Genomic DNA, 12,949 nt, shown 5'->3' on the forward strand with positions numbered 1-12,949 from the left:
AACCTTTGAGAGGGGCAAAATCTATTGGCATTTACAAAAGCATGTGCTAATAAAGTCAGCACTGATTTGTTCAAGGCAAATTGTGTTTGATGAACTTGACCAAGTTGTTTGAACTACTACAAGGAGTTGATGAGAGGAGTGTGGTTGATGTTGTTATATGGACTTTCCAAAGGCATTTGACAAAGCACTACATAATAGACTTAATGGCAAAATTGAAACCGAGATTGAAATAATCAGGCAGATATCAGCAGACTTTAGGAGGTGTCATATGAGAGTGCCTTTAAGAATTGGATGTTTAAGAGCTGTACCTTTAAGAAATGAAACTGATCATATTACTGAAGTGATGTCACAGGGGGGTGGGGGGTGGGGATGCTGAGCTCACTTCTGCTTTTGGAAGTTTTAGTTTCAGTTTGAAGAAAGCTTGGGTGTGGCTGTGAGCTGCATTGCTGGTGATCTCTGCCATGAAGGACTATCTTGTAATCCTTTGGTGAAATCGGAATTGTAAAAAGCTCTCAGTATTGACTATAAATCTAATGCGCTTCTGTTTGAAGGATTTGTTAAGTCTTTTGGATGTGTAAAGGAACAGTTTGCAGGATTGGGTAGTGTTGTCTTATTTTCGGGGTTATCTTTGAAGTAAGGGGTGTTAAGAGATCCAATGTTTATTTAAAAGGTTAATTTGAGTTCATGGAATAAACATCGTTTTGTTTTAAAAACCACGTGTCCATAATTGTAATACTACACCTGGGGAACAAGCTGTGTGTTTCAAAAGCAACAATCCATTAAAGGTGGGGGTTGGTTGAACTCCATGATACATTTTGGGGTTCTGAAAACACCTCTCCCATAACAGAGGACACAGGAGATTAAATTTAAATTAGAAAAGTGAGCAGTGATACTGCCTGTCCTCATTCTTCGTACGAAAACGCATGAACTAAATGGTATAATTTTTGCCAGCGAACAGAAAAAGCTTTGTATACAAAGCTTTGAAGTGGCAGGACAAACTCAGAAGGCTGCTTAAAAAGCATATAGGATCACTGGCTTTATAATTAGAGAAATATCTTACACAAGCAAGCTTAGTTACATTAAATCTTTCTGAAACACTGATTAATCCTCAACTGGAATGGTGCGTTCAATTTTAGGCAGACTTTTGAAAGGATGTCAAGACCTCGGAAAGGGTGGAGAACAAATTTATTAGAATGATACCAGGGTTGAGGAACTTCTTAGAGCAGAGAAAATTAAAAGGAGATTTAATAGCGTTCTTCAAAACTATTAATGTATTGATAGAATGAGGACAGTTTTTCGGTGGCATATGTTGGTGACCAGTGGACACCAATTTAAGGCGACTAGTAAAAGAACCAACAATGACGTGATCTTTGAAAAGGGAGTTGCTGTGATGTGGAATGCACTACCTGAAACGGTGGTGGAAGAAAATTCACTTGCAGCATTCAAAAGTGAATTGGATAAACAGTTAAATGGAAAAACACTTTACAGGGCAATGGTAAAAGACCAGGGGATTAATTGAGTAGTTCTACCAATGAGATACCACAGGCACATTGGCTGAACGATTTCCTTCTATGATTCAAGAACTGGAAGCAATGCAGTGACAAGCCACAGGTTGATACCTCATTCAAATGACTATGAAAGATTGGCTAAACTTGGGCTATTAGCCTGAAAAGTTGTCCCCGAGGAGGGGTATAATGCAGATAACCAAGATATTAAGGAAAAGGCAAATTCAGGAAAAAACTTCAAGAACACAGATTCAAACTAGTAATGGGTACATTACCGGTGATACCAAAAAGCCCTATTTTACGCAGAGTGGCTAACGTACAGAATAAAACATTGGAGGGGCAAATGTTGGGATATTTTAAGAAAAAAATTGCATGTCATATTGTGAAACTTTAGTACCTTTAGCCATATAGAAAGATAAGCTGGATGACCTACCCTTACCTTTAACAGTTTTGTGATATTGTTTTTACTGGAACAATCTGATTTAGTAAGACTGCCAATGTGTGTCCAGGGTAATAAGTCATCTGCAAGAAATGCCAGATGGTTCCAGAGTTTTGTCAAAGTTTTCAGCTACACAGATATCTCTGCAGCATGACAAACCGCTTTACTTTCAGAGCAACTGCAGACTTGTAGGCCAGCATGCAGGACGGTGAGTAGACAGCTTTTCTGAAGCTATGATCCACTGTTGCCACTCTTGAAGGTTGGAATTTAAGCTGACCGAGCCTGAAACCTTCCTGGTACCAGCATGTTAAATATCCCTGTGTCACTTGACTGGCTTAGGTGCACAGCAAAAAGCATATACTCACTGTGCCAACTTGGCACCCAGGTTATTTCCCAACATGAGTCCATTGGTTTGCAAAGGAAGTTGTAGAAAAACTGTACAATTTTATCCAAAAAACAATGATTTAAAATAAAAGTAAACAATTGATAACGTTTAGCAGCCTCTTCAGTTACTAAACACCAACTGCCTGGTAATATGCTAAATACCACAGTTTAAAGAAGTGATTATATTGCATGACTTCAAAATGTCAACACAAACTTTGGTGGAAAAACAGTGAACAAGATTGATTAACACAAAAAAATGCATTGTGCAGATAATGAAAATGTATTTTGTAACACTACATGGCCTCATAACTTACAAACTTGCACACTGGAGCAGTTGTGTTAAAAACAAACATTCCCTCAGTTCTTAAACTTGTATCAAGACTCCCTCAAAGATTTGGGGAAATTTTTATAAGGCAACAAAAATTAACCACTTTCTATAATTCTTGCCATTACAATTGGCTGTCTGTCTCAGCCCTTCGCTGGTTTGCAACATCCACACATCTACTCGCTGCACCTCACACAGGTTTAAATTCAAAACCTGTTCAGACAACAGGCGAATCAGGAACCAAGATAGCAAAAACAAACCAATCATATTGCAATTAGTCAGTTTAAATAAACTGAACTCCAGGGACATTAAAAGTAGCAGTGATTGGAGCATCATGAAACAAGCATCATGAAACAAGCTTCATGTCAATGAGAAGCCATTTGAGCTTCATACTGAATCTAAGTAAGTGTCATGTAAATAACCAGGTGTTGTGTTAAGGCAGAGCCTAATGTGAAAACAACGCTGATAGAGACTCCCCCCCCCCGCCCCTCCTTGCTCTGATCTCAGGTTGCTTTCACACTAATTTCAACACCTGTACTAAGCAAAACCACTTTGCATTGGGAGTGTGGTTGCAATAACAATGCAGCTTAAATACATCAGAAGGGGGGGGGGTGAGGGGAAGCAAAGCAGGGGAGAGGATTGGAGATTGAAAGGAGCACATAATAGCTCTTTGTTGGTTAATAAGTTTGTTTTTAGTCTATGAGCAGAAAACTGACATAAAGCATTTCTTTTAAATTGCGAGGAACATGCACTGCTTTCATAGTGTATATTTAACTCTGAACGAAGATTTTCGAGGAAAATTGAGGCAGGATTACACTCCTAAATCTAATCTTTGATATAACAGAAAAGAAAAATATCAAACATTAGTGGTGCAGGCTTATTGCATCATTCACATGAACATAATTCACAGGAATATACAGGTGTTGCTTTTAAAGGAAGCATTCCGGTTAATGTAGCAGCATAACTGATAACAGCATCACCTTAAGTCCAAATGTGTAATGATGTTATACATCGAGCTGGACAATAGGAAGGATCAGGTTTTAAATCACAGCAGTTAAAAGATTCTGAAGAAAATGGGCAGGAAAGAAAAGATCAAGAAATCCTCATGCATACAGATTTTTTTAAAAAAACAAAGTCAAGACAACTCTCCACAGCATAATACATATATTCTATCAACTGTTACCTAGCTACATGCCGGCTACTACTTCTCTTAAAGGAAGAATCAGCTGCCCCTTGTTGCAGAAGAGATCGCCTCTTGTAGTTAGAGTTGCTGAATGCATACCCGTCAGCTGGAAGGTGATCCTGTGAAATGGCTTGCTGAAAGACAAAAAGCAGTGAAACACAGGAATCAGATATTGAAATGATTTAACTCTAGTAACGGATAATCTCAATAACTAAGGACCAAGCAGCAGAATGCAACCTTTGGTAATGAAGAATTTACAATGGAAGTCAGATTGACTCAAGTCCTTAAAATCATTTCACTGCCTCCACATATTAATGCATATCTGTTTCTTTGAGGAAAATTATTTTCAACAAGGGCTGCTGCACGAGGTGAAGATGCTCTTTACTTCAAGTCAGCACATAAATAAAATTTAAATTGCAGCTGGTGGTTGAACTTTTGCGGAAATGAGTGCAATATGGTGCACCCCAAAACTGAGACTGATCCTTGCTCTGGTTAACAGAACTAAAGATCATTTCTTTACAGATGATAAGGAAAGTGCTAATTCATTTTCCCTCACTAGTCAAAGATCTCAGAAGATCATTTGTGAAAAATAAAATGAGATAATTGGCCTTCAATAACGTAACTATGGGACATATTTTGAAAATATTACAGTATCGTTTTACAGTTTGTGTACACTGACTCAAAAAGGTTTTTGAACCTCAACGTGAGCTCAGTAATTGAACAAGCAAGTTGATTCGTCTAGATTTTCAAAATGAACAATCTTCAGTTTTGGCATAAACCAGATTAAAAGGCAACAGCATCCTCTGCTGGTGATATAGTGTTTCACTATTTTAACAATACAACAGTTACAGTTTATATTTCTGTTGCACCATTTTTTATAGTTCAGTATCACGTGGAAAATATGCACAATTTCTTAATATATAAAAACATTGATTGTCTATGCAGCTCTCCAATTACAGATATTTCACAAAACAGTGTTCAAGTCTTAGGTAAATTGAAGGATTAAAAGCACATCAAATCTATTCTTCAACTTTGATGATTTCAGCAACTGTACACTCAGCACTCAAAATACATGCAGTACGATTTCTAATATGTAGCTTCCAGAATGAAACAAACAGTATCTAATATTGCTCACAAGCCCCAACAAGGTGTTCAAACTTTTGAAAAAGTGTACAAATTAGCCTTGTATTCCCTGAAGGCTTGAGATTTGTAATGACTGCCACCCGAAATGTCGAGAGAAGTTTTAGATTTTGCAAATATATGGGGCGGGATTCTCTATTGGGCGATGCAGAAATTCTGAAAGGCGATTGGGCGGAGAATTGGTTCTGACGCCAAAATCGTGGCAGGCGCCGATTTGACGCCAAATCGCAAGTCACCATCACTTCGACAGCGGTGTTAATGCAATCCAGAACACACCTACAATAGACACAGTTTGCCTGTCATTAGCGGGCCCGACTCAGTATTCTCCGGAGCCTACCCGATTCTCCACCTCCGATGGGTTGAGTTCCCGACAGCGCAGATCACTTGTGCTTTTAAAAATCGTGAACCCGGCGTGGCGGCTGCTGAGGGAGAGAGGGGGTAGGGAAGATGTCCAGCATCGCCATAGTTTGCTGACAGTTGCGCTGCTTGCCGGGGGGCTTCTGCCAGAGCCGGGGGTAGTAGTGGGGGGTGGCCAGGAGGTGGGCTGTTGGTCAGGGTGGATGGACACGGAACACCATTGCCGCAGCCAGCAAGGCAGCCATGCAGCTGCACACACCACGGACAGCCCACCTTGAACCTAGTGTCATGGGTCGTATAGGTGTATTCCTCCCAGGGCACCCCCCGGGGTGCAATCTGACCCAGCCAACCTTTCAGCTATATGGGTGTGCTCCAGCGCAGCCAGTGCCATTTTGTTGGCTGGGATAAGTGTGTGTGGGAATTGTAATTGTAATGTTTATATGCGACTGCAGCTGGTCAGCCTCCCAAGTGTCAATCACGGACCCGGTGAATCCTGCAACAGTTTTCACTGGAATCAATTGTGTTCCACGTGGCACAGGTGCTAGCCCCTCAATAGTAGGTGGAAACGGTCCAGGTGTGGCGCCAGTTTTTTCTGTTGCGAAAGTCCACGAATTCTGCGTTGGCATCTGGCGTCAACACTTAAGTCTCAGAAACAGAGAATCCCGCTCATGGTGTTTTTCACATCTCCAGGACCTCCCAAAGTGGTTTACAAATGAAGATGTACTTTTGAAGTCTACAGTCACTGTTGTAATGTAGAAAGCAAGACAGCCAAATTGTGAAAGGCAATGTCCATAAAAAGCAATGAGAGGGGTGGAGGAGCAGGAGGTGGAAGGACTGGGGGCGCCGATTGGGGAGGACAAGGTTACCAAGGGGCTGGGGAACATGCAGGCAGGGAAGGCCCCGGGACCAGATGGGTTCCCGGTGGAATTCTATAGAAAATATGTGGACTTGTTGGCCCCGCTGCTGGTAAGGACCTTTAACGAGGCCAGAGAAGGGGGGACCCTACCCCCGACAATGTCGGAGGCGACGATATCGCTAATCTTGAAGCGGGATAAAGATCCGCTGCAGTGCGGGTCCTATAGGCCTATCTCACTGCTAAATGTGGACGCCAAGTTGCTAGCAAAGGTGCTGGCAACGAGGATAGAGGATTGTGTCCCGGGGGTGGTGCACGAAGACCAGACAGGGTTCGTAAAGGGGAGACAACTAAATGTCAACGTGCGACGGCTATTAGGGGTGATAATGATGCCCCCAGCGGAGGGGGAGGCAGAGATAGTGGCGGCAATGGATGCAGAGAAGGCATTTGATAGGGTGGAGTGGGAGTATCTATGGGAGGTGCTGAGGAGGTTCGGGTTCGGGTTTGTCAGCTGGGTTAAACTCCTCTATGGGGCCCCAACGGCAAGTGTGGTCACAGGTCGGCAAAGGTCGGAGTATTTTCGACGACACAGGGGAACAAGACAGGGATGCCCGTTGTCCCCATTACTGTTCGCGCTGGCAATTGAACCACTGGCCATAGCGCTGAGAGACTCCAGAAAATGGAGAGGGGTGATTAGAGGGGCAGAGGAACACCGAGTGTCACTCTACGCGGATGACCTACTGCTGTATGTGACGGACCCAGTGGGGGGGATGACAGAGGTCATGCAGATATTGAGGGAGTTTGGAGATTTCTCAGGATATAGGCTTAACATGGGAAAGAGTGGGCTTTTTGTGATACACCCTTGGGACCAGAGTAGAGGGATAGATGGCCTACCGCTAAGGAGAGTGGAAAGAAACTTCCGATACCTGGGGATTCAGATAGCCAGGAGCTGGGGAACCTTACACAGACTCAATCTGACACGACTGGTGGAACAAATGGAAGAGGATTTCAAAAGGTGGGACATGCAGCCGCTGTCACTGGCGGGCAGAGTGCAGGCAATTAAGATGATGGTCCTCCCGAGGTTCCTATTTGTGTTCCAATGTCTCCCTATACTGATCACGAAGGCCTTCTTTAAAAAAATAGATAGGAGCATCACGAGCTTCGTGTGGGCAGAGAAGGCCCCGAGGGTAAGGAGGGGGTTCCTACAACGTAGCAGAGACAGAGGGGGACTGGCGTTGCCGAATTTGGGCGACTACTGCTGGGCCGCCAACGTGGCGATGATTCGTAAATGGATGATAGAGGGAGAGGGAGCGGCGTGGAAAAGGTTGGAGATGAAGTCCTGCAAAGGGACGAGTTTAAAAGCGCTGGTGACGGCGCCACTACCGCTCTCCCCCAAAAAATTTACCACGAACCCAGTGGTGGCGGCAACATTAAGTATCTGGGGGCACTGGAGGCGACAGAGGGGTGTGCTGGGAGCCTCGGTATGGTCCCCGATCAGGATCAATCATAGGTTTGCCCCAGGGAGACTGGACGGAGGATTCCAGAGCTGGCACCGGGTAGGAATCAGGTGAGTGGGGGATTTATTTATAGACGGGACGTTTGTGAGCTTGAGAGCGCTTGAGGAAAAGTATGAGCTGCCCCGGGGAAATTTCTTTAGATATATGCAGGTGAGAGCGTTCACGAAACAACTGGTGAGGGAATTTCCGCTGCTCCCGACACAAGGGATCCAGGACAGGGTGCTTTCGGGGGTGTGGGTCGGGGAGGGCAAAGTGTCAGAGATATACCGGGAGATGAGAGAAGAGGGGGAGGAGTTGGTGGGCGAGCTGAAGGGAAAATGGGAAGAAGAGCTCGGGGAGGAGATTGAGGAGGGTTTGTGGGCTGATGCCCTAAGCAGGGTAAATTCCTCTTCCTCGTGTGCCAGGCTTAGCCTGATCCAATTTAAGGTGCTGCATAGAGCACACATAACGGGAGCAAGGTTGAGCAGGTTCTTCGGAGTGGAGGACAAGTGTGGGAGGTGCGGGGGAAGCCCGGCGAACCACACACATATGTTTTGGTTGTGTCCGGCACTGGAGGGGTATTGGAGGGGAGTGACAGGAGTGATCTCGAAGGTGGTGAAGGTCCGGGTCAAGCCAGGCTGGGGGTTAGCTATATTTGGAGTAGCGGATGTGCCGGGAGTGCAGGAGGCGAAAGAGGCCAATGCCGTGGCCTTTGCGTCCCTAGTAGCCCGGCGTGGGATTTTACTCATGTGGAAGGAAGCGAAACCCCCCGGACTGGAGGCCTGGATAAACGATATGCCGTGGTTCATAAAACTAGAGCAGATGAAGTTTGCGCTGAGAGGATCGGCTCAAGGGTTCACCAGACGGTGGCAACCGTTCCTCGACTACCTAGCGGAACGTTAGAGGGAAGATAGATGGCCAGCAGCAGCAACCCAGACCCGGGGGGGGGGGTAAATTGTTTGGGTTTTTGGAGGGGGAGAGGGGGCGGGGGGAGTATTACTTCGTTTTATTTGGTTAGTTTACCATGTTAGTTAAACAATGTTATATTGCAGTTATCATATTACCTTTTTTTTTTTGATTTGTAAGGGAAAAAATTGTGTTTGAAAACTTAAATAAAATATATTTTTTAAAAAAGCAATGAGAGAAATGACCTGATTAAGATGCCAGTTAAGGGCTAAGTATTGGCCATTAAGATAACCTTATTGTTCTTTGCTGAATCGTGCTTTGGGGCCTCTGTTTAGCACTTCATTCAAAAGAGAGCACCCACAACAATGCAGGAATCCATCTGCATTTAAGTGTCAGCCTGGATTGTGTGTTAAAGGCTCTGGATTGGGGCCTGAATCTGGAACATTATGACTCAGAGACAAGAATATTATTAGTGAACCGGGACAATTACCATCGCCAAACCCTTCATCACTATGCCAGTCAAGCACATGTGTGAAGTTTCTATAAACCAATGCTTAAACTATTATTCTTCTACCAGTTTAATTGTTGAAAGGTCCAATCAAATATTCTGATATTTCTATTTACACAGGTAACAGGTTAACATTCCTAGTGCAGACTTGATCAGCAGAGTATATACATTATTCTTTCACTTGTACACCAGTTCTTATCCAATCTACGGGATCCAGTGTAGACACATTTGGTCAATGGTATTTTCAATTGTCATGTGAGTACCTTTAAGAAATGGGTGTTTATTACTGCAGTGATGTCAGAGAGTGGGTGGAGCTGGGCTGTGTCAGCTTTTTACTTTCGCTTTAGGCTTTTTGCTGCAGGGTGGGTTTGGTTTCATTTTAGTTTTGGAGAAGATGCAATCACAGCAGGACGTGTGTGAATCTCTGCAAGCATATGAATGTCCATTTGTTGCTTTCAACGTGGTAACTGTTCTCAGTAGTGAAGTTAAACCCAAGGTGCTTCTGTTAAAGGTTTTGTTTTAAGTCTTATGGATGTTAAAAGGAAAGCTCAAGGATTACTTAGTGTTGTATTCTTCGGGGGTTGTATTTGAATTGTATGTTTTAAAGGGGTTAACTTGAGTTCATCGAATAAATATTGTTTTGCTTTAAAAAATACTTTACCATTTCTGCTTTACCACACCTGTAGAGTGGGCCGTGTGCTGCCCATACCACAATCTATTAAAAGTTGTGGGTCAGGTGAACTCCATGATACACTTTGGGATTCTCTAAACCCTGGCCCATAACACAATCCTCTAAGGCCGGTCAGCATACTCATCTCAAGACAAACTAGAGTTTAACTTGTACTACAATCTGTCTCAGTTTCTGTATATTTGCCAGTATAATGTTACAGTCCCAGTTGATGTTATAACTGGACACACAGATCCCAAAATGGAACCCTGGCTTAAACGACCATGATGTTTACTTTTGTAAAAGAAAATTGTGGAGCAAGAGTCACATGACCACTAATTAGCTTGAACAATGAGAAATAAAAAATAAACTAAAGATGGAAAAATTGGATTGTAATACAATACTCCTTTACTCCTCCTTTAGTTTAGCAATTACACACAGGTTTTACGATTAGCACAAACTACAAAGTACATCTTACGCTACAGTGGTTTCATTAACACAGTCCCCTTGATTGTGTAAGATACATGCCTGTCTGAACCCAAGTGAATTTCTCCTCAAAATCCCCCCAGATAATTTACATTCCACTTTCAAAAATCATATTTTTAAATTTTAAAAAGAATTATGCCCTCCCCTGCTTCCACCAAAGTTTCACTTCCAGGTTTTACACCTCTCCCTTCAGGTTTCCTTTGTCTGAAAGGCTTTTACACAAACTCAAGAGGTCCAGCCACCAATTTCCACAATTATTTCAAATAATTACTCCCAAGCTGTAATGATTTCTCACAAACCTTAGCACTACTGCAGATATCTTTCTGGCCTCTCACGATCCAATGCCTTTTCAACTCTCTGACTTAACTGAACAGTAAGCAGTTCTGGTTCCCAGTTTTCTCTGTTCCGGTAACTCCAGACTTCTTGGAAACTTCTCTTAATTTCTCTAGTTTCCTTAACTAGCTGGACTTTAAATTTCCAGCATCTGTTCTGTTAACCATTACTCCTTTTCTTCTAGCAAGGCTGAGAGAGATGTTCCCTCTTTAGTCTTCTCGAGACAATTGCTTCTAGAAGAGCTGAGGGCTGCCTTCTCTCTCACCGCCCATCTCCAGGTACAATCAATTTGCTAAACTGAAACAGAAAAGCTTCGCTATCTGGAATGGCCCCAGATGCTAAGCAACCACTGCTGGTTTATTTGCTCTTCATGCTGTAGCGTACGCCAAGCACAACCAAATCACAATTGGAATTGACCCCAACCCCCACACATACAATCACCAATCACCTTTGTACAACATGAATCCAACTATAGGCTTATCCTTCCAAGCACAGAAACATTATATTAAACTCACTTAAAACTATACCTTATTTTAAATGCTTCTGAATACAAATATAAATTCCTTAAAATTACCTTTATTTTCCCAACAATGTATGTTTGTAAAACATTTAAGTAAATTACCACTTTATGTTGCATACTAGGAAGGGGAAAATTATAAATTGTATGCGTGAAGTTGCAAGCTGACATACAAAACAGGATTCGTATACTATGATGGGTAACAGCTACCTCGCCAATATTTGGACCAACAGAAATAAAAAATTATATTTCCATTCTATTTAAACTCATCTTCTATTTCCTACAAAACACATCTTGATTAAATACATTCGAAACAAATGACTTCATGTTGAAATTACATATGGCTTAGCAGACTACTTTAAATGAAATGCTAAAGGAATAAACAACTGCACATACAAAACGTGTCCTTAATAATACATAATTATCCTTTGAAGCCTACAGTTCCTAATAGTAATTTCCTTCCATCTATATTTAGCTTTGGCATTGCAAAAGCAGGATGGTTTCCTGATTAACAAGACATGGTGGAAGGATAACTTTTGCTGAAAGGCAAGCCCAGATTCGGTCAGTACAGGCTCATACCTCTTCACTCAGCCTCCTCTGCTCTTCTTGCCTTCGCTGATGCTCTGCATTTGCTACCGATTCAGCCAAATTATTCAGTTCCTGTTCACATGGTGTGCCCAAAAATGACAATAAAGGGGGCTCCCATCCATTTCTAAAGTGAGGCACGTAAGGGGGAATAAACTGATCTTTAGGCCACTCAGATCTGGAACAGATAAAAGTTGGATGTTAGCAAAAGGAACAATTCCTTCCATGTGGAAAAAGCACATATTGGGATCAATTGTATATTGCGTTGAAGAACTGAGTTACAACCTATGGTCTATAACTAGTGGGGTCCAAATGTAGTTCATAAATAGTATAAAATTGCATGTAAATAAAAAACATTCCGACAACTTGTAGTGCAACAAGAATACAGGACACTGAAGTGATTAGGCAAGTTACAGAACATATTTTGAAATTGGTTTTATCATTGAACATCGAGGGGGCTTTCTTCTCAACAGGATCCAAGCCTGTGAAGTTGAAACCAAGGCACAGCTTTTCTTTACAAAGGGTTCAGTGACTCAATCGCAACACTCCACCTCTTTCCCTCCAGCTATCCCCTATTTATGTGCTCAAAGTACTTGATTAAACAATGCCTTTCACCTTCACCGCAACAATTTAATTTACATACTATTAACATTTCGAACACAAGTTCATGCAACTACAATGTAGATTAGCTCAGAAGCCAGTTTTATTGTATTAACAAAGCACCTTTTGTATATGCCATTGACAAGCAGCAGTAGAGAATCCCACCGCCAGCGAACAGCGCACTGCCAAGAAACACACGGCTGGGGAGCCTGGGGAATCCAGTCCAATATGACAAATTATCCATCAGCTTTTTATGGTGAAATTTACAAGTCCACAGAGCAACTTTATACATCATCTACAACTTCATGAAGTGGGATGTGGAACAGAATTATCTTGCTGCTGAATTTATCACCTTCCTTCCACCCCTCACTAACCAAAAATGTAGAATCCCGCAGCAACCTTCATCAACTCACCCTCTACAAATTAAAATTGGTCAATTTGAGGTCCCCACTTGTGTGAAGCATATCTTTACAGCAGAGGCAAGTACTGTAAGTAAACATTCCAATCAACTTGCCTGGGTTTAGTCCACGTTTCATCCAAGGAAAACCAAATTTCCCTTTCTTCAGGTGTGACACATACATTCAGAAAGTCTATAGCATCCTTTGTCAAGAGAGGAGAGAGAACAGATCTACCTATTTCAGGTCCACCGCTGGTTTGTATGACCT

General features: G+C 42.5%; 1 protein-coding gene across 8 annotated transcripts in view; it reads right to left on the minus strand.

The window, feature by feature from the left end:
* The window catches only part of eps8a (EGFR pathway substrate 8a, signaling adaptor), a 214,449-nt gene that overhangs the window by 38,939 nt on the left and 162,561 nt on the right, over nucleotides 1-12,949 (minus strand). For 7 of the 8 annotated variants that reach the window (XM_072471717.1, XM_072471713.1, XM_072471720.1 and 4 more), the window contains exons 13-15: nucleotides 12,799-12,947; nucleotides 11,679-11,862; nucleotides 3,837-3,970 (exon numbers count right to left, since the gene is read on the minus strand). In XM_072471717.1, coding sequence (XP_072327818.1) covers nucleotides 3,837-3,970; nucleotides 11,679-11,862; nucleotides 12,799-12,947 — 467 coding nt within the window. The remainder of the gene's footprint in view (nucleotides 1-3,836; nucleotides 3,971-11,678; nucleotides 11,863-12,798; nucleotides 12,948-12,949) is intronic. The other variant, XM_072471718.1, reaches the window with a different exon arrangement.

Source organism: Scyliorhinus torazame, chromosome 13 (genome assembly GCF_047496885.1).
Source record: "Scyliorhinus torazame isolate Kashiwa2021f chromosome 13, sScyTor2.1, whole genome shotgun sequence".
Taxonomy (NCBI): Eukaryota; Metazoa; Chordata; class Chondrichthyes; order Carcharhiniformes; family Scyliorhinidae; genus Scyliorhinus; species Scyliorhinus torazame.